Genomic DNA, 21,692 nt, shown 5'->3' on the forward strand with positions numbered 1-21,692 from the left:
GGACGCTATTGTGTGTTCATGTTCAGGTAGTGGGAGGAGCTTCAGAAGATATGGACAGATTAAAACCGACACATTTCAAACGGTGTTCTGGAACCCTGAGGTGCTACAGCTGAGATCTCCACCAACTGCTGTACTGATTCAGTCGGTGCTCTGTCAGAACAAAACATAATACAGTATTTCCTCACACTTTCACTTCAGAAGTTGACGTAACGTTTCTGTGAAGGTCAGTAGGTCATTTAGAGCTGGCAATAGGAGTTTTTGTGTGTGGAGGGGAGAATGAACGGAGTTGATCTCCGTTCATTCACAAACACGTCATTCACTCACCGATTTATCATCACTACGTGCTTCTCTTCAAGGTCCATCTAACACTATTTCTGTTGGACTCTGTAATGATCACCCCTATCCGGACTGGAACATGGTTTTAGGTATCAAGGCGTGTGGAGGGGGGGGAGGGAGGGGAGGGAGGGGAGGGAGGGGGGTGGAAAGACAGACAGGGCCTCATCAAACACTTTTAAAATGCAGAGTGGCATTGTCATGTGTTTTCTGTGTCAAGGTCGACAGAAAATGCCAGAACAGGTGTCCTCTCCCGCATCGCTCGCCAACTCAGCCCCTTCTCCGTAACACGCCGCCCAGCGTGACATTGAAGGGGCGAAGTCGGGGCCGACAACTTGGCTGTCGCTCCTGGCCTCCCTCAAACCCCTTTGCGCGCTGTCACCAGCCACGAGCGTCGCCTTGACGATCGGGATCGTTTGCTTTCTGTGATTTTCAAAGAATTTGACATTTGCAAGATATTAGCCAGCCTTCTGTCTTTAACAGATCTACAGTAGAGTAGGTCTAAGTGCACTTCACCTAGACAGTTCTACAGTTTGCGGAATTTTTCCTCACTGAATGTGGAATGAGAGGTATTCAGGTCACGTTGATCAAGTGTCTATTCATAGCAAATAGTAAGGACAAAAAGTGCATTTGGTTTGAACAATGGCATTCTCAGACTCACAGAATTTCTACATCAAAGCGGAGGTAACAACAGCAGTGAATATTTGGATAGCACGAGTGTATAAGGGCAGGTACGTCTTCAGTAGCTATGTTGCAAAACCTGTCAGTTATGGCACAATGTGATGGAAAAGGTTAGTCAGTTTTGGGTTGGTGACATGGGTGCAGGATGAACTTTTATGTACTGAAATACCTGAACTATCTCAAGTCTAACTTGTTTGTTTAAACTGGGAGATTACTGCGAATTATTGAGTCGTTTGACACGTTTCTTATTGACGTCAATGTAGCTGTATAGCGATCGAACACATCTTAAATTTGGATTATATAAGGAGAACTGACGATGACCCAGCTAGTTATTTGTCTCAAGATGCTGTCAACATGGCTAAACTTCGCTCTTAATCCAAGACCTGAGGTTAGACTCTGGCAGTTCATGAGCCTTCAGAAAAAACGAAAACTTTGCCAACATTTTTCCATGTCAGTTAGTTTGATTGGTAACAGACCTAGGATGTCCTCCGTGACTCCAAGTGTCAGGCTTGGGAAATGGAAGGAGGGGGGGGGGTCGATCCAACTGCCTTTAGATTCCCCCTGACCGTGTGGCTGGGGCGTGTCAACCCAGAACCATCTCTCTGTGAGGCTTATTGTCTTGGTGAGTGTCTAACTGCTTCTGACAGGCCTGTTAGAGACTGGGCCCTGGGTGAATAGTCACCCGCGACCGTCCTTGCTGTGCCATACCACTACTCACCAGTAGATGGCGATGTTAATCTTCTCTGGCTCCACTCTATGATCTGTAGCGTCTGCCAACCCTGTATCTCCCCTCTTTTCTCCTCTCTCTCTCTCTCTCTCTCTCTCTCTCTCTCTTTCTGTCTCTCTTTCCGTCTCTCTCTCCGTCTCTCACTCTATGTCCGCTTGCTAAGAGAGAGGAGATGGAGGGTCATGCTACCAATTCCTAGCCCCCTTTTTGAAGACCGTGAAATTGTTGATCCGGGACGCGTGATTTGTGTGTGTGTGTGTGTAGAGGGGGGGGGGGGGGGGTTATTGACTGGAGAGGGGAGATGCAAGATTATAATGTCACTGGAATGTCACAATCTGTCTGGCTTGTCTTTGTGGGCTTGTCACCTGCAGCAAGCAGGAAGCATGTGGTCAGTACCAGGCCTCCTGTGCTGTAGGAGACCTCCTGTGCTGTAGGAGACCTCCTGTGCTGTAGGAGACCTGCTGTGCTGTAGGAGACCTGCTGTGCTGTAGGAGGCCTCCTGTGCTGTAGGAGGCCTCCTGTGCTATAGGAGGCCTCCTGTGCTGTAGGAGGCCTCCTGTGCTGTAGGAGACCTGCAGTGCTGTAGGAGACCTCCTGTGCTGTAGGAGGCCTCCTGTGCTGTAGGAGACCTGCTGTGCTGTAGGAGGCCTCCTGTGCTGTAGGAGGCCTCCTGTGCTGTAGGAGACCTGCTGTGCTGTAGGAGGCCTCCTGTGCTGTAGGAGGCCTCCTGTGCTGTAGGAGGCCTCCTGTGCTATAGGAGGCCTCCTGTGCTATAGGAGGCCTCCTGTGCTGTAGGAGGCCTCCTGTGCTGTAGGAGGCCTCCTGTGCTATAGGAGGTCTCCTGTGCTGTAGGAGACCTCCTGTGCTGTAGGAGGCCTCCTGTGCTGTAGGAGACCTCCTGTGCTGTAGGAGGTCTCCTGTGCTATAGGAGGCCTCCTGTGCTATAGGAGGCCTCCTGTGCTGTAGGAGGCCTCCTGTGCTGTAGGAGGTCTCCTGTGCTATAGGAGGCCTCCTGTGCTATAGGAGGCCTCCTGTGCTATAGGAGGCCTCCTGTGCTGTAGGAGACCTGCAGTGCTGTAGGAGGTCTCCTGTGCTGTAGGAGGCCTCCTGTGCTATAGGAGGCCTCCTGTACTGTAGGAGGCCTCCTGTACTGTAGGAGGCCTCCTGTGCTGTAGGAGGCCTCCTGTGCTGTAGGAGGCCTCCTGTGCTGTAGGAGGTCTCCTGTGCTATAGGAGACCTGCAGTGCTGTAGGAGGCCTCCTGTGCTGTAGGAGGCCTCCTGTGCTATAGGAGACCTCCTGTGCTGTAGGAGGCCTCCTGTGCTATAGGAGACCTCCTGTGCTGTAGGAGGCCTCCTGTGCTATAGGAGACCTCCTGTGCTGTAGGAGGCCTCCTGTGCTATAGGAGACCTCCTGTGCTATAGGAGACCTCCTGTGCTGTAGGAGGCCTCCTGTGCTGTAGGAGGCCTCCTGTGCTATAGGAGGCCTCCTGTGCTACCTTCATTAGCTGTCTGGAAGTTGGCAGGCAGAGACACTGTACTACGATCTGATGCCAGCTTGTCGTGCTGTGTGCACCAACCACAGTTCCTCCTTCAAGATGCACCCCTTCTGTCTGTGAGTGAGTGAGTGTGTGTGTATGAGTATGTGAGCGAGTGTATGTTTTTGTGTGTGTGCGTGTGTGTGGGTATGTGTGTATGAAAATGTGAGCGTATGTGACAGTATATATGTGTGTGTGTGGGTATGTGACAGTGTGTGTGTGTGTGTGTGTGTGAGAGAGAGAGAGAGGGGGTTTGTGCTAGACGGAGGGGATAGGCCTGTCACCGTTAGTCGTATGTGACAGGGTGGCTCTCCTTGTGTCGCCACAACAACACAACTCCCGCTCCGCGTCGCTTGGACACCAGCTCTTCTTCTCTTGCCACTGGTGCCGTTTGCATTTGGCCTCGGTCGACTGATCGAATGTGAAGGCCTAGACTTCCCCCGTAATGTGAACGACCAGATACGGAACTGAGTCAGTTTCATTGAACTCTTAAGTCAAGCCTAGTTGCAGCTTAGTTAAAGGGTGTTTTTTTTCTCAATGAGTTTCGCCAACTAACAAAATATTTTTTCTTTTGTACTTTTTTTTTTTCAGGCCTTCTTGTTTTACTTAGTGAAATGAAAAGGGTTAGAATCAGAACATCTTGTTCTTTGTTTTGTGACATGTCGTTCCTGTGTTCCTTGGGTGTGCACAGGAAAGCACTTTACGTTCTGAAATGAATGCATGAATCTTTATGCAGCCGTACAAACACATTCCCTTCTCTCTGCCTGCGTGAGTTATGTCATTTATTTGCATTTCAGGGTCCCTGCCCAGTAATGCTCTCTCCTCGTACCAAAAGACCCACCATTCTGCTTGTCACAGAATGTCATCATTGACTGTAAATGTACCGAAAAAAAAAGAAAAGCTTCGAATTACAGGAAAGAGGCTGTGCGTTAAAGAACAAAGGAGATCGATGGCAGTACATTAAATTTTATGCGATTGAAAGAAAAAAAAAAAGAAGAAAAAAAAAATCAACTAATTAAAATTGATTACTCCTGCTTTGTAAAAGTGTTTCTGAATTAAATTATTGTATGAAAACATTTTGACCAATCGAGAAGCCGAGGAAGTATCCATTACTGGATTGCTGCTCTGAAGGACCGGAATGTTTGTGGTGGCAGAGTAGTTTGTAGTTACTCCAGTGCTCCCCTCCCCACCTTCCCCCCTCAGTTTAATCTCCCCTGACTCTTATCTCTCAGAGCGGCCCCGACACTCTGCGTTTAGGCCTTTTACCTGAATTAAAAGGAGTTTGCGAGCTTTGTCTGCCCGTGTTTGGGCCAGAGTGAGTGAAAGCGAGGTGCCACCGGCTGAGCCCTTAGTCCTCTGTCATCCAGGCAGCGGAAACCCTCACTGGGGATATCCTCAGACAGACAACCCATCTGTCTCAAGGCTTCTTCTGCGAGTGGATTCCCTGACAATAGACTGCAGAACTATACACTCTAGGGGAAAGGTCTGATACCACACACAGGTCTGTCGGGGGTAGGGGTGGGGTAGGGGGGGAGAGGAGAGGAGGTTGAGTACTTACATTTGACAGACTTGCTCAAGGTTTCAGAAAGGTGCAGTTTGTCACGTTGAAGGCTGAGCCTGTAAGCTGCCTCGTATGAGTGTCTGTTCCTTTTTATTAGATGGGGTCTCTCTACCCTGTGTATGTCTCACTGAGATGGTGATTCCTGGTACTGTATTTATAGTAGCTTGTTTGGGATGAAAACCCTCTTCCACTCCGCTTCATTTACATGTATGACCAGGGTCACATGACCCAGAAGCTCATCCAGGAATGTACTTGCACACAACGCTGCTAACACACGTGAACGGTGTTTCCTTGAATGTGTGAAATGTGTGTTTCTACTTCCTGCTGGAGAGATAGGGAAACACTCATAAGATTTTGTCTGCCTTACTCACTCTGCTCTTCTTCAGAGGGGGTTGAGGTAGAACAAGGTGTTTATTGTGGAGAAAATCAGAGAATGCTGCTGAGAGTATCTGTGTGGACGATCTTAACATTGTGGCGGGTAGCTGGATAGGGTCCCAACTGAACCAGTCCTCACATGTAGCATTCATAAGAGTTACTGTTCCATAACCCTGCAGCACTGACACACTAGGGGAAAGGTTGGCTTTGGCAGGGTGATTGTCACAATGGACAGGCCTGATAGGCAAATGTTCACGTATGGAAGGTTTGGAGTGAAAGTGCACCGGTCACTAAATTAAACAGATATCCGTCCACACTGTCCTTTGATATTGCGTAATACGTTTGATGTCATGTTTTGTAGCCTTGCCCATGGGGATGTAGTTGTCACACATGCAGCTCTGTGTGTTATTTTTGAAACGTTTGCTAACCAAACGTCAATGAAGTTTTCCATTGGCTTTTTTTTTTTTTTTTTTTGTGAGCTGGTAATCCTTCACTATGACCTTTTACTTTCAGAACGTAGAGCCCATTCAATAAAAAATAAACCACGTTTGGGGATTCTGTGTCTTGGAAAACCACACCAGTGCACCCCCCTTGAGAGTCTTAACAGATGGAGAATTCGGGACCAAAAAAAATTGGTCGTTTGTTATTAACAGAGGAAGACGCTAGTCATTGTGTCTGTTGTTTTTCATATTGACTCATGTGGCGCTTTTTTCGTAGGCGGAAAAACATTCAGAAATGCAACGATTCCGTCAGAGCACAACTCAAGCAGCTGCAAAGGAAATCTCAGAAAAACTAGTGTAGACTTTGTGTGTGTGTTTGTTAGCGATGCAGGTGAATGCTGTCTGTGCACGGTGTCAGTGTCAGCATGCAAGGTTGTTTCATCCCTCCTTCTCCATGTCTCTCAGGGTCACTTTCTTCAAAGCTTTTCCCATGAGGCCATAGTTCCTGTGCTAAAGGTCACATTAGGCAGAAAAGCTGTCATGGTTAGCCGGGAATTTAAAGACATACTTTTTTTTTTTAAGATGAAAAAGCACTGTTAAGTACATCAGCCAGTTAGGGAAGAAAAGGAAATACTTTAATTGTATTAAAACCTCCTTTCTCTTCACAGGCCTTTAGTATCTGAAAGGTATTGGGTTAGCATTTAAGAGGACCATTCCTGTTAGCGAAGCTACCATGAACAGTCCTCCTAATTAATATAAAGCTTCATTTTTCTCTCTCAATCTCTTTCTCTCTCTCTCTCTCTCTCTCTCTCTCTCTCTCTCTCTCTCTCTCTCTCTCTCTCTCTCTCTCTCTCTCTCTCTCTCTCTCTCTCTCTCTCTCTCTCTCTCTCTCTCTCTCTCGTTCAAACTATTGTTTGGGGGGAATTTGAGCCCAGCCTAACACAATCTTTTCCATGTCTATTAGCCTGTTATTATATCAGGGGGTGCTTCTCCACAAATGTGCAGGGCAATTTGAAATGAATTGATTCACACTGAGACCGAATCCTATACTTGCTAATGATTTCCTCTTAGCCCATCCATTGTTTCCCCTCTGCCTGTTCGTCCCCCTATCCTGTCTCAAAGCGTGTTCATTACTGCAGACAAATCATGTACACATTCACCTTTTGTTGAATAGATGACGTGGATTTGAGTGTTCAAAGCAAGCACGTTAACTTGTATTGAATTGAGAGAAAAAAGTGTTGTGAATTGATTTTCGCTTTCTTAATTGCCTCACTTATGTATCATTCTTAATTCCCATGTCTTGAGAAGTTTATTATGGGGTTTTCACTGCATGAGAAATGTTGGGCAGAGCTACGGTGAACTTCTGGGCAAAACCGTTTTGGACCTTTTGAGTAAATATTTGGGAGTCAGATGGCTGAGTGGTTAGGGAAGCGGGCTAGTAATCAGAAGGTTGCTAGTTCGATTCCCGGCTATGCCAACCAAATGACGTTGTGTCCTTGGGCAAGGCACTTCACCCTACTTGCCTCGGGGAAAATGTCCCTGTACTTACTGTAAGTCGCTCTGGATAAGAGCGTCTGCTAAATGACTAAATGTAAATGTAATGTAAATATGCCGAAAGTATGTCAACTGGGACCCAGCTTTGGGATCAGTATGGCATTCATCCCACCAAGCAGGAAGTAAAACTGTCACTGTGTGTTGTGTCATTGTCAGACTTCTAACATCAGGCCGCTATTTGGTGTTTAAGAGTTATCAGTTGGACAGTTGAGTGTATTTGGTTTTGGTAAAAGCACTCTTTCTCTTTAAACACAGAAAGGGGACAGGAAGTCTCTTGAAACCTTAGCCGACCTCGAAACAGTCACTCAGGAAATCATCTTTTTCTGTGTGGTCAAAGCATGGCAGCATTTCTAAGAAAAGTGTCCCTTTTATCTTTTATGATTCAAAATTTGTTTTACAGTTCATGTATTTATACAGTTTCAGATCAAAACCCCACCGGCTAAAGGAAACGACTAAATAAAAACACACAGGACCCCTTCAGAAAGTTGAAGTCTGTTGATGAAATCGATCTGACTTTTCCATTGGTGGATTTCCATGGGTTTTTATACCAACCTTCTAGTTCAGTGCTGTTACTTGTTGACAACATGCTTGGTTACATGGGTACTTTAAGGTGTCTAACCTTGTGGTTCGAACGTAATTGGATTCGCTGGTCATTCCTAACAATTTAAGGTGAACATTCAACATAGACATTTTGAGACAAGAGCATTGTTAAATCTGGGTCCAATTCAAACTCAATAACAATGCTGTAATCTGGTCCGCTCATCAGCTTCTCTCTCTTGAAGCGTGTTGGTTAATGTTCATCTCTTACTGTGATTGAGTTTTCACCTCTTTTTCAGCTTTACCTGACACTTTATTGGTTATCTCATTTGTAAAGATTATTGGTCAGTACATGGAGCACTTTGGTGCATTAGCAATTTTAGCTTTACAAGAAGCATTACAAAATAATTGCTAAACTAACCAAGAGGTATTTACCGGTATTGAGAAAGACAAGACACACCCATCATTTTAATTTCAGTTGATATTTAGACTGCCAACCCAAATGTGCCTTGTACTAACATGCACCTCACCCCCTTAAAAGCCCAATTGTGTGCTACCTTACACTATAACAGGGATGATCTATAAGTCGATAACAAGACAAGACTGAATTCTGTGCAATGTGGTTATAATTGATTGAGATGTCTGGGTGGAACTTGGACAAAGCAGCTATGTCATCTAAGAACTGCACTTTTCCTACCTCTTGTGCTACATACTTAATGGACATTTGTCTTATTAGTGTTAAAGCTGAGCAAGCACCCATCGTTATTGGGATGTCACACTTAAGCCAATTTACATCCATGAGACATTTGTTTACTCAAAATGAAACTATTGATACCTCAAGGAATTTTTACGTTGTAATGTTCTCACATTCCTTGTTCGGTACAGGCCTATGTCTTCATGTTGACATGTTGTTCACTTTTTGTTACATCATATTTTCAGTCAATGGAATACATTTAGATTTACATTTTGTAAAACCTTTGTTGATGTTCAAGCGATCAGCATTTGTTTAATGTTATTGGGCGCTCCTCACCTTCTGCATTGCTACATCATATTTAAAAAAACATCCGAAATGCATATATTTATCTTCACCTTGTTATCAAACACAATACTTTCCCATTTGTGTCTACAGTGTCAGTCTACCCAGAACATCAGTGGTGCTTTCACCATGCAAATGGTTTAATCTGCTTGTCACAAAGTAGGTTCCGGGTGGCTGACTTTAATAAGCCCTCAGCATATAGAGATCCAGGAAATTCCACTCCCCTTGCATAACCCTTATGTACACCAAAGGTTACGGTAATGTCATGGTGACAGTAGAGAATTGCGGCCCTAAACATTTCGTTGAGTTGGGAGTTGTCTGCAGATGAAGATCCTTGAGGGTTTAGGTTGGTTGAGGGGCAGATCTATGGGATTTGATTTTTAAATTATACTCAACAAATGTCTTACCTTACATATTCAAGTGTACATACATTCAAACGGTACGTGTTCAAACGGTGCTTTTGTTTAATTGCAGCGAAGATGACTTTTCTAAATGCAAAACTTTGCCTTAATGTCCCTCTTAAGCTGTCTTCTCTGTTCCACAACTACACCACATTTTGTCACAGAAGAATAATGTGCTTTTTAGACGGCTTCCCTCCTGTTATACCTGCTCCTGAGATTCGTTTTAAGATGCAATTCTTTTGGATTGAAACAAGTCTTTAGTATATGCAATGCATTACCCAAAACGAATTACCCATGGCAGCGCGTTCAATCACTTTGTATCTTTCAACACTTGGAGAAAAAGAAGAGTAATCAAAACCTTTCAACCTATTAGAGGGACGACTTTTACAATTGAATCACGAGGGACCACAGGTGTGATAAGAAGTCATCTAAGCTCTTCCGTGAAGTGTGCATTTCCTTTTTCTCCATGTTACTTCATGTTTATCTGTTTTAGGAGGCATCACTTCACAGCGGCCACTGTGTTTAAATGGCCTGGAAGGGTTGAATCTTTTTTTTCCTTTTTTTTTTCGGTTTTCATTCTTGGAAATGCATGCAGGGGTGGAAAATTAAGGTGCATCTCGAAGGAAAAGATAATAGAATCGATGATCACTGTGCACTTAAAACCACCAATGTTCTGATGCTATTTAACGTTCTAGTGCATTAACGTTTCAAGTCATTACAACTTTCAGGCCCAGTGATTTGATCATGGGGCGATTTTAACTGGAAGAATTACAGAAGTTTTCTGCCTAGGATTCCTAACTTATTAGATACAAATGATCACCTCCCCATTAAGTATAGATTTTCTTCCTACATGCACTTAAGGCTGGAAGTTTGTCTTTAAGAGGGTAATAGCAAATCAAGCTCCATACTCCATTTGACCAGCCCTCTTTGATGGGCTAATTTTATAACTGCTGATTTGGTCGTTCCCCAGATTTAGCTGGAAAGTGGTCAGGTGGTCTTCAGACTCACTGCAACTTTCAGATCAAATCCATTTATGTTCTTTGTTTTAATGAATCTAGCCCTTCCGCCTGCCTGGACGTGAGGTCTGTGGTTGTGTGCTTGGCTCTGTCCATTAAACAACACATACGGGATCTGTGAGTTCACCTCTCTGCCTCATGTTCCCTCTCCAGATATCCACAGCCGTCAAATTCCTCCAGAACCAGAGAGTACGGCAGAGTCCCCTGGACACCAGAAGAGCTTTCCTGGTGAAGAAAGGTAGGAGAACGGGAGTCAGGTGGCTGAGCGGTTAGGGAATCGGGCTAGTAATCTGAAATGACATCTGAAATGACATTGTGTCCTTGGGCAAGGCACTTCACCCTACTTGCCTCGGGGGAATGTCCCTGTACTTACTGTAAGTCGCTCTGGATAAGAGCGTCTGCTAAGTGACTAAATTTAAATGCAACTGGCATGAATCACTCATGTCCTGTGTCTAATACCCAAACTTCAAATATCTCCCTCTTCAGTTGCATCGCGAAATACAACCACACTAAAAAAAAAGTAATTACACGTAACAACCAACTATAGTAAGGTCAACCACAGCTAGATTTTTATATGCAGATGTTAACAAAACATAAAAAAAACTCTAATGGGCTTTTGGTGAGAGATGCTCAGCCAATGTCATTTTTTATTGGTTTGTTGGTTGGATTGGAAGGGTTAAAGGTCGAGGCCATCGCTCTTTGCCCCAGGGGGTGGGATATAAGTCGATTTTGTTGCAGAGTACATGATTGTAGCTCTGTGGATAAATGACCCAGCAGGCCGGACGCTCCTTTGGGTTCAGGAAAATTAATATTGACAAAACCTCGCTGCACTTTCAGTGGAATGGTCAATAATTTTACCGCCCGGCAGTTCAAGACTTTCACTTAATCTAGCTGATTTCATATTCTGTATTTGAGGCAGCCAACCGGAGTCTTGAACAATGACACTTAGGGAAGACAGGACATCACTGTCTTACATGGGAGTCAGATGGCTGAGTGGTGAGGGAATCGGGCTAGTAATCAGAAGGTTGCTAGTTCGATTCCCGGCTATGCAAACCAAATGACGTTGTGTCCTTGGGCAAGGCACTTCATCCTACTTGCCTCAGGGGAATGTACTGTACTTACTGTAAATCGCTCTGTAAATGTACATCTGGGGGGGGGGGGTATAGCTCAGTGGTTAGAGTACTTGGTTACAGATCAAAAGATTGCAGGTTCAGATCCCCATGCTAAATGAATACATCTTATGACTGCCTACACTAAATGAAATCTTTTCCAATAGATGGTAAATCAATGATGCATTTTCATGCATCTTTTCTCTCTCAAAACACACGTTGAAATTCAAGATTTAGTCTAATGAGCTAAAACATTTTAACTGTAATTTTCTAAAACGATTGCTGTTCATCCATAAATGTAATTTCCAACAAATATCAAATAAAAGTACGTAGGATAATCATAATCGTACAACCCCCGTTGAGTGCCTTTATGAAACATTTTCTCTCAATTCCTCTCGAAAACAGTTACATACTTCGGGGACTAATTCATCGCGGGAGCTCAGGGATTTGGATTCTATCATTAGAGCAGCGAGGCGGTGAAAAGTGAGCCTAAAAGCTTCATGACTGGATGAGGTAACCGGAAACCGAATCCATGGCTACCGGCTGCTGCTGCTACTACACACACACACAATGACGACCCTTAATGACTCTGATATCTCTCCAAAATTCTTAGCCTCCCTGTCCCTCATTAACAACAATGAGAGTTTATTATTAATCCAACGCTGCTAATCGCTAACTAAATTTGATTAATAGATCACTTTCTATGGATAGGATGTGCTGAGTGATGGTAAATCTCTTCTTTTTTTGTTAACTCTCCTTAAAGGTTTTTTTCATTGCACTTAAAGTACATAAAATATGTATGTGCCTTAATGCTAGTTTATTTCAGATGGTCAATCAGGCCTTAGAAAATAGTTACGATTTTTGTAATAGGTCATAAATATCCAAGAGGAAAGCACAATGGGAGAATGCACAGACGGGAGTATCTTTTGAGAGCGACTTCAATGTTCCTTTATGGTAATGTTCTGACCTGGAGAAGTGTCATTCTGATTGAATAATAAGGCTGTGCTAAGCTGACATGGTTCTGACCTGGTTCCTTTTTTAACTGTGATCCCAAAGTTTATTGAACCAAGTGCCTTTCTTTTGCTCTGTCGGCCCCAGCATGCGAGGTTACTGTGATATTTGTAAATGTGCATGTTCTAGAAAATTGCCTTGTGTCAGCAGAAGGCAATTCCAACTAAGCTTCACCTTGAACAATGTAATTATGTCACTGTGCTGTATCACTTGGTAAGCGACTTGCCTTTGAAGGATAGGATGGAAACTAATCTTCTTGACAAAGTGCTGACTAATCTTAAGCCAATTTCAGTTTATTAAATTTCACATAAAATTTTACCTCTTTTTCACCGTCCTGCTGAGTTCACCAAATTGAGTTTGTGTTCTACAAATAAAATGTCTCTACAACGAGAGTCTGGCAGGGATTGTCTTCAAATGCTGTTTATGACAACAATTAGGCCGTTTTTTTGTTTTGGTGAAATATTACTGCTTTTAATGTTGGTTCATGTTATTCAGAGGTCTTAGTTTCGATAGATATAAAATATGCATCTCTTAGTGATGTTTCACCTTTTTTTCTCTAGCGTAAATTATTTTATAGAACCGTATTTAAATGTGATCACAAACCACCTATCCAAACAGAAGGACTGGCCACACTTCTATGGGCAACTAAAAGGGTGACCACCGAGCTCTTGTCTGTCTTAATGCTTCTCGTCTTTTATGAGAGAAGAAAGACAAGCTGATGGACATGTTGATGGACCAATAGACAGGGTCTTGTCATCTCTCCATGTCGACTCAGCCAATCGTGTAGTCCTCTCAACCTTTTGACCCTAAAATGCAATCATCCCTCCCCCTCTGCTACCAGACGAAAATATATGTCAGTCTTAATTTCAAATATAGTTTAATGTCATATTTATGTAAATACTTCCAGATTTTGCTCTATATTAACAGCCAGAAATGTCAAAGCTCACATAAAATGAAACAATACCATCTCCCGCTAGAGTGGAATTTAAATTGGATTCCTCTTGCTGCCTCTCTTATACTGGCCAGCTGATGAAGGGGAAAATAGGCTACACTTTGATTGCGTGTTGCATATTCTTTACACAATAATCTGGTCTCCACATATTATTTTCTTGCACATTTGTGGCCTAATCTGCACTGAAAGATGCCTCTCTAGTTACCTCTCTGCAATTCCAGAGAGATCCTAATAGTCTAGTTTATTTCAATATTCATAGAAAAAATGTAATTTTGTGCTTTCCCAACTGTCAATTTCGCAGTATGAATTGGCAATTATGTACTTCCAATATTTCTTGTAGCCCCTGTATGAATCTTTGATGAATAAACTGTCGAAAGTATTAGAATTATTTTTTGGATCTGTTGAAACTTCAAAACTGGGTTTTGTTCTCGGAGAGCTTGATTGATTTTTACTTAGAGGACGGACTGCGTTTGAAGGTTTAAACTAACGTCTTCTCACCTCATCTTGTGAATTGTACCATCCACTGTAGGTCCTCTACAATTAACAAATGGAACATTTGCTACCTCATTTTGGCAGCTGTATTTAGTCTTGCAATTAGCAATCACACACATTTCGGGGTGCTTGTTGCTAGTTAACAACCACTGTTGCTTTCAGACATGTCAGTGTAACCGCTTTGCCCCATGTTCTTTTCAGACACGCTTTTTCCGGAGGTGGTTTGTGGACTTAAAATGACAGACTTTCCCATTTAACAAAAGACGAATGAAGGAAGACAAATTGCGTTTATAAGTTTCTTAAACAGTAGGGTCCACATAAAGAGATCCCAGGGTTGTTCCTGCGCTGAATGAGTAATATGACATGCTAATGTCTCACCCTGCTTGGGGGTCATGGAGAACACAGGTACGCCGGGCCGTGGACTACACTTCTGGGTATGACGGGAATGGGAAGGATAAAGTTCATCATATCAAATATTAATAGGATGTTGTTTGCAAGTGGGGTTATGCAACTCACCTCTTGGACAAAAATGGCAGTGACCAAGGCCTGCTCAGAAGGTAAAGGGATTGATGTGGTTATAAATAACTCGACGGCGCCACCTAGCCCAGGCTCTCGGCCCACTTTGTCATCAGTACAAGGCGATAAAGCAGGTAAATGAGAGCAGAGTCTTCTTTTTTTAATACATAAATGAATACGCTATGAGAGGTCATTATTTAGGGTATGCCATTTTCACACAGCGGTATTGCCATTCTCGGGGACACCAAATGACATGTAGAGTCTTCCTCCAAGCCAGAGAGTGCAGCAAGAGAACCAGTTTGAAGTTGTTCTCTGGCTCTCAACAACCCATTGACCTCCATCTGTTTATGACCCTTGACATCTTTTTTTTTCTTTCTCTGCTTTCCCTTATTTTAAATTTCATATTCAAAATGTAAGTAATTTTCCCGTCAAGGGCACCTTAATAATTCAAACCTTGCAGGATAGTAAAAGAGGTCTTCACCTTTTAGGAGCCAAAATATTTTAGTAAGCAATTTTATAATTGGTTGTCCGGGCTGGGTCTTAACCCATAAAGTTTAGAAGTGCCAGAATTGGAGAAATGCATTTTATGGAAGGTCCTTGCTGCCTCTTTGCCCTTAAAAAAAATACCAGGAGAATAAAAGCTTCTGAAAATAGAGCCGTAAATAACGTGACGAGCAATGGGTTTTCCTTTAAATAAATACCGATCAGGTTTATGTTGAAAGACAATAGAAAACGTAGCCCAGATATGCAGTTTACAGTATTTATAGCTGTAATATCGAGGTGCCAGCACCGTAATTTCATGCCCCAATGAGAATGGCAAGGTCACAGCAAATGCTTCGCCTGAGCATCTGCTAATACGGTGACTCATAAACAGACAACGCGTGTATCAGGTGCACCAAATAATACAGTATAATGAAATACAGAATAGCTTTCCATTATTGTTCCTTTTTACGGTGTCGTCATTAGATGTAATTTATGTCTTAAAAAAATTCATCTTCTCGCAGGTCGATCCGAAATGGGGGTCCAGGGGTCATTCCACAGGTTTTGGTGCCCCGTAATAAATTTCACAATCCCTTTTTTGTGTGCTTTGCCTTTTATATGTAAAAATCTGTGTCACTTTGTTATTTCTCTTTTTTTTTCACTACAGATCTGAAGGGTCTTTCATTTGTCGCAGCTTCTTTTTCTTTTTTTTTAAACAATAAATGGATCAGAGACCACAAAATAGCTGAGTGGGCTCTGATTCAAATAGAAAATCAAGCAGCTTTTATACATTTCCATGCATTTTATTGAGACCTCAAGTAAACAGGGTCCTTTCATACAACAACATTAAAGAACCCCAAAATCCATTAAGATGTACATATATTAAGACCAAATTCGCCCCTATTCCAAAACCACCACATTTCAAGGTGAAACAGGAACACAGGACCTCCTGAAACATGCCAATTTCATGAAATTATTTTTTTATTTATTCTTCCTCTTTGGGGAAATGGAGATCTTGCATGTCTCACTCAATAGTCTGCCACCATTCTGTCTGCTGTGGTCTGAGGAGTCAGGAGTCCAGGGACACATTATTGCTTATTGGACGGTGCAGCCTGACTGCACCAGCTCAGCACGTGGCTCTCTCAGTACTTCCTGCCACTCAGAACCTGCCGTAGACGACAGGAGGGCCAATATTTGCCTTCAATTATTCAGCAATTTTCATGGCCATTTGAGGCCCCTTGGAGCTTTCGGATAGGTGGCGGGGCTGGTCTCTCTGGGCGTCAGCTGTGACCGGGTTCTCAAAGGAGTTCTACCCTCTTGACAATATCTTATAGATTCATGTACGGACTGATCAGAGAAAAAGAAAAAAGAAAGCAGTTGTTATGTTTAAGATGAGAGAACAGCACTTATTATGGTCCGTAATGAACCATAACTATTAGCATCTTCGAGGAAACGGCTGACTTTGCGCCTGAGTAGAATAGAAAAAATACGTGTGTTTCTCCAAACGATCGCAGCAGACCTCAGCCTCCTGGACATCCAGGATCAGTAGTGGAAGTCTGGAGCTAACGGGCTCCAAGGCCCAGGGGTAAGCTCCAAGTAAATGGCCCTCTCAGCAAAGGGGATTTTCTGTCAAGAGCGAGAAGGAAACCCCAGGAACTCACTCAAGGAAATCAGCCTAAGCCGTGCTAGCGTTAGCCGTGCTAGCGTTAGCCGTGCTAGCGTTAGCCGTGCTAGCATTAGCTGTGCTATCATAAGCGAAGGTCTTAATGCTACAAAGTGACACACAAGCTTGCAAATTAACACATCAGCTGGAGGCTTCTTATGCTACAAAGACCCAAATCGGAGGCCTGTGTAGCTTTTTTCCCAATAAGCCTTATGACCTATCGTTTCCTGCAATTAAGTCAAGTCATTTGTCTTAAAGACAGGGCACTTGTTGTTAGGGAAACGACAGTTCGCTCTAAAGGGGTTGGTTTATTTTCTCAAAGGTGAAAGTTGTTGTTATACTTCTTAGTTTAGATTATGATGCTTATTAAAGATGATAACTTCACCAGTTGCAGCATATGGTGCAGGGAATAAAATAATTTCTCCCCGCAAAAGAAAATGTTCATATTAGATTTTTTTTTTCTCTCGCTTTCTCCATTCTCCATCGGGGAGCTCTTTGCAATTTAATCATCACTAAAATCATTAAAAAGATCAGAAGATTAAATTATATTGGCATTTGCGAAATTATGTAATACATTTACATCACAATGAAGAAATTAAAATAATGTATTTTCTCTGTCTGGGGTGTACGAGGTCTCCACCTGGGAAATATCACTGTAGCAGTGGACAGCAGTGTTATTTTCTTCGCCTTTGGTGGCAGTTAATGGAGAGACAGGTCTCAGCTTTCATCTCTGTCCCAGTTCTCCCCCCCCCCCCCGCTTCAGACTGAGATGCAGAGAACTGAAGTGCTTCTGTCAAAGACTCCGGTCAGAATAAAGGGAATATAAGCATATCAGGGGATTGTGTGCGTAAGTTCATTAAGCTTATAACAGCCAATTGTGTTTTAAAAGATTATTACAGTGGTAGTCATTGACCTAAAGGGACATGCTGCGGTCCTTTTATACATGTTTTGGGAAGGCCTGGTTTCATTCCCTTCCTCGAGGGAAATCTTTAACACAAGCCCATAAATAGATAGTCCTCCGTCCTCCATGATGTCTGTGATCGTCAGGTGACTCAACGGTCATGTGACCATGCGTCATTCATGTGACCATGTCTCAGTCATGTGACCCTGCGTCAGTCATGTGACCATGTCTCAGTCATGTGACCCTGCGTCAGTCATGTGACCATGTCTCAGTCATGTGACCATGTCTCAGTCATGTGACCATGTCTCAGTCATGTGACCCTGCGTCAGTCATGTGACCCTGCGTCAGTCATGTGACCATGTCTCAGTCATGTGACCATGTCTCAGTCATGTGACCTATGTCCTGTGTCCTCCAGGACTGACCGGTGAGGAGGTGGAGTTGGCCCTGCAGCGTTCCGGCAGCACAGATGACAGCCAGGCCCTCAGCCCTGTGGGGCTCCCTCTCCACACTCCCCACCTGGCTCCTGTACCGCACAGTACGTCCGCTCTCCACACACACACTGACACCATCAGTACACCCTACACACACACTGTCCACCACATACACACTCACTACACCACATGCACACTCACACTCACCGCACACACACAAAGGCTACACCCCGTACACATGCACACACACCACACTACAGTGGTGCAACATATTTTTTACGTTTTGTATCTTCTATATAAAAGTGAATGGAATCAAAATGGACACAAGCTTTTCATGGCATATGCTAGCTGTGAAACTAAGGTCCAATCGTCAGACCCTGATGATGACTAATGGAAGATGTTTGCTAAGCTAGCTGACCTTAATGAAGCTGATCTGGACTCTTGTGTAGGTAACATAAAGAAATTGAATAAGAACGTTTTGGCGTTGCAAAGCTTCCAGCGCCGCTCCAATAACAAACCGCCTGGCAACGGTTACCGAGGAACCACGGTTGCCCCGATCAGTAATTACGGAGAGAACATGCGACTGCAATGCAGGGAACATGATCCTGTTACAACCGTGTCACTTCCGCTCTGCTTGAAGCCATCTCCAACACGCCGCCTACCCATACCTACGGGGGTCTCACCTCAGGGGGAGGGGGCACTAAGGGGGGGGACACCCATCACCTACACCTGTATCTGTGTCCGCACAGCCAGGTTACGGCTGCTGTCCACTGATTTACCAATGCAGAATGAAGTCCGCATAATGCTTAACCCATACGACAACGATTCCAGATGTAGAGTCCACCCTCATTTACTGCCACCCTGTCCTTGACTCCCCCGGAATCTCATGTTTGGTAATGAAAGTGATGTTGATGGGATGACCGTGTAGTTACGCCAGGCAGCTCTGCTTCCACAGTGGGGTGGGGGATGGTGGGGGGGGGGAGGGGGGGTTTATATCAGAACGGCTATAAGGGAGCTGCATAATGAGGTGAGAGCCGGGAGTCTTGTGCGGGGGGTCACGCCGAAAAAGAGCGGGCCACCTCCCTTTGATGTCCTTGTTATGGGGACGGCTGGCAAAGACCCGCATCCATCTCTGTCGCCGTAATGGATACTCTGATCTCTATTTCCAAGCGGCGGAAGGACAGGAAGGCCTCTACTGAACCCAATAAATTTGAGAGGAGATTGGAAAAACGGGGGATGGAGACCGCACCACCACGGCTTAAGTGACCAAATAAAAAAAGGGGTGAGATGGTAGGATTGAAAGTGGTGGAGGGAGAAGAGAGAGAGAGAGGTCTGAGAGAGAGGGGACGAGGGGTTGGACCAGGCGAAGACCGTCGGTGAAGCGAAGAGGCTCAGTCAGGGTCAAGCGCCCACCCCAAGGACTCATGGGCCTCTCGAAAGAACGGCATGCTGGGATAGGCGACAGTCCTCCGGAGCCATAATGGTGATGAAGACCCAAATTTATGTGGTTACCATACGGACAATAGCGGGTGATTTAGAATTTTTGATGGGAAAGGTTGTGAGTTCGTCACGGAGCGCGATGCTCGGGGGCCCACGCCTGGCCCCGGGGTCAAGGAGAGATGGCGTTGTCTTCACCTTGAGCACAGCGTGGAAGAAATGGACTCCTCCTGTGGATTTGCATGTCAAATCACACGTGGACAGGTCACTCAGTCAGAACGATGCAATCCCAATTGTATACCCTGGTGTTTGCTACACACAACATTCACAGGAAATGAAATACCTTTGCGAGGCTTACGTGTATCAGCTTTAATACAGTATTGAGAAAAGAATTAACATATATAAGACAGTAGCCCTCCTACACGCACACACACCTTCAGTTATCTCTAGACAATCGTCTAACTAGATACTGGTGGACGGGGATATTTAGAGATTGTTCAAGAAAGTAATGAAACAGGGATGCTTTGAGGTTATTGGTGAATGTCGAGACTACTCTGATGTTTGCCGAGCGATGACGTCAACCTTGTTTGTTGTTTCTGACATTTTCATCTGAATAGTTCTCCGTGGGAAACTCCTCGCCGAGAGACAGTTGGCCCCCCCCCGCATGACAGCACGCACAATGACACACTTTCACACTGTCATTCAGTTACACAGCTGCTCTCTCCAGCTCTTGACAGCCACACACACACACACATCCACGTACACACACATCCACCACACACACACACACATCCACGTACACACACATCCACACACACGCACATCCACGTACGCACACACACACACATCCACGTACACACACACACATCCACGTCCACACACACACACATCCACGTACACACACACACATCCACGTACACACACACACACATCCACACACACACACATCCACATACACACACCGTTTTGCGTATTTTGGGCTGTCAGTAAACATCGACACGTTCCACTGCACGCATGCATTTATTTACGTGAGACAAAAAAAAACGCCAGACCTTTTCTGGAGAAAGATTAGAATTGGGGGGTCTGGTTCCTGTGTGTTTAACGGTGTTCCTCTGATCTGCAACAGGCTGTGACCCTCTACTCTCGGTGTGTCTGCAGGTTCCCCAGGTTACCGATGGAGAGATTACGGAGCCCTGACTGTCTTCATGGTGGGCGTGGCCTTCGGCTTCCATCACCTGTACCGGGTACGCCAATCCCCCCTACATTCCTCTTCCAGTCCGAACCCAGACATGTGAGACGGAAAGGGGGAAAGCGCGGGGGGTGGGGGGGGAGTGTTGTTTTTAACGAAAAGTCTGCTGGCTTAAGCGCTGAATACTGACGTTTCATTTCCTATTTTGAGACGTTTCTGTCAATGTTTTTTCTCTTCTTGAATTCAGTTTTTCTTTCTTGGCCCAGTCCAGGCCTGTCAGCACGCCCTTCCCCTCCCCCATTCTTCCCCAACACACACACACTCACAGTATGAGATTTATACCAGTGGCTTCTGCGGCCACATCAACCAATCAGCAGTTTGGCAGTGGCGCTGGAGCACAGGGTCATCTCCTGAGCAGAGCCTCACATCACTCTGCCCTGGTCCCCACAACCCGTCTGGTTCATGTCCAAAACCATGAGCTCATCTCTCCCCCCCACCCCCCATCCTTTTAAACTTCACTTTCGGAAGAAAATAAAGTTGCCAGCACAGCACACGACCATCTTTTGATATCCTGACCCCCAGAAATAATCGCCCTGGTTTTTGTCACGCTCCGCAGCCCCTGGATGCGGGCCTGGGAGGCCCCATAGTGTCTCTAGTGCTGCGAGGGGGGGCTGTGAGTGGCATGTGGAAGCCATTACCCTTATTTTATTGGTTGAATTGGAGCCGTGGCCTAGCTTTTTCCCTGGGTGACCAGCCCTTTTCCGTGTGTGCCTGTGTGTGTGTGTGTGTGTGTGTGCGCACGCGCGTGTTTGAGTGCCTGTGTGTGCAAATGTGCATATGCTTGCATCTGTATGTGTGTGCATACGTTGCATGAGTTTAGCTAGTTTACAGCTGTGCCATGATGTCATAATGAACTTGCCTGGTGCATGGTTTGAGATCCTACCCTTGTGAATACAGTCTTCATACAGAATAGGGGGATGGTATAGCTTAGTGGTTCGAGTGTTTGATTGCAAATCAGAGGTTGCAGGTTCAAATCCCCATGCGGTACGTTGCTTTGGATGAAACGCTCTGCTAAATGAACGTATTATAATATGGCACCCGTTTGTGTACAGTTACAATATATACTGTAAGCTGCTCTGCTCTTCTACTACACAACCACACTAAAAGTAATGATCTTTGAACACAGATTCAGGCTATCAGTGTCCTTTATCACAGATTCTGTCTTTATGGAACGCTTCAAGTTCCTGTAAACTGCTTTACTGCTAGAGTATGGTTTACTGCACAACTTTGTACAGCACTTTGTACAGCATTGGTT

At 44.6% G+C, this 21,692-nt stretch overlaps 1 protein-coding gene across 1 annotated transcript in view; it reads left to right on the forward strand.

The window, feature by feature from the left end:
- Positions 1-21,692, forward strand: part of pex14 (peroxisomal biogenesis factor 14) — a 47,860-nt gene that overhangs the window by 11,634 nt on the left and 14,534 nt on the right. The window contains exons 3-5 of the mRNA XM_067240652.1: positions 10,350-10,434; positions 17,736-17,855; positions 20,347-20,432. Coding sequence (XP_067096753.1) covers positions 10,350-10,434; positions 17,736-17,855; positions 20,347-20,432 — 291 coding nt within the window. The remainder of the gene's footprint in view (positions 1-10,349; positions 10,435-17,735; positions 17,856-20,346; positions 20,433-21,692) is intronic.

Source organism: Osmerus mordax, chromosome 7, assembly GCF_038355195.1.
Source record: "Osmerus mordax isolate fOsmMor3 chromosome 7, fOsmMor3.pri, whole genome shotgun sequence".
NCBI classification, from domain to species: domain Eukaryota; kingdom Metazoa; phylum Chordata; class Actinopteri; order Osmeriformes; family Osmeridae; genus Osmerus; species Osmerus mordax.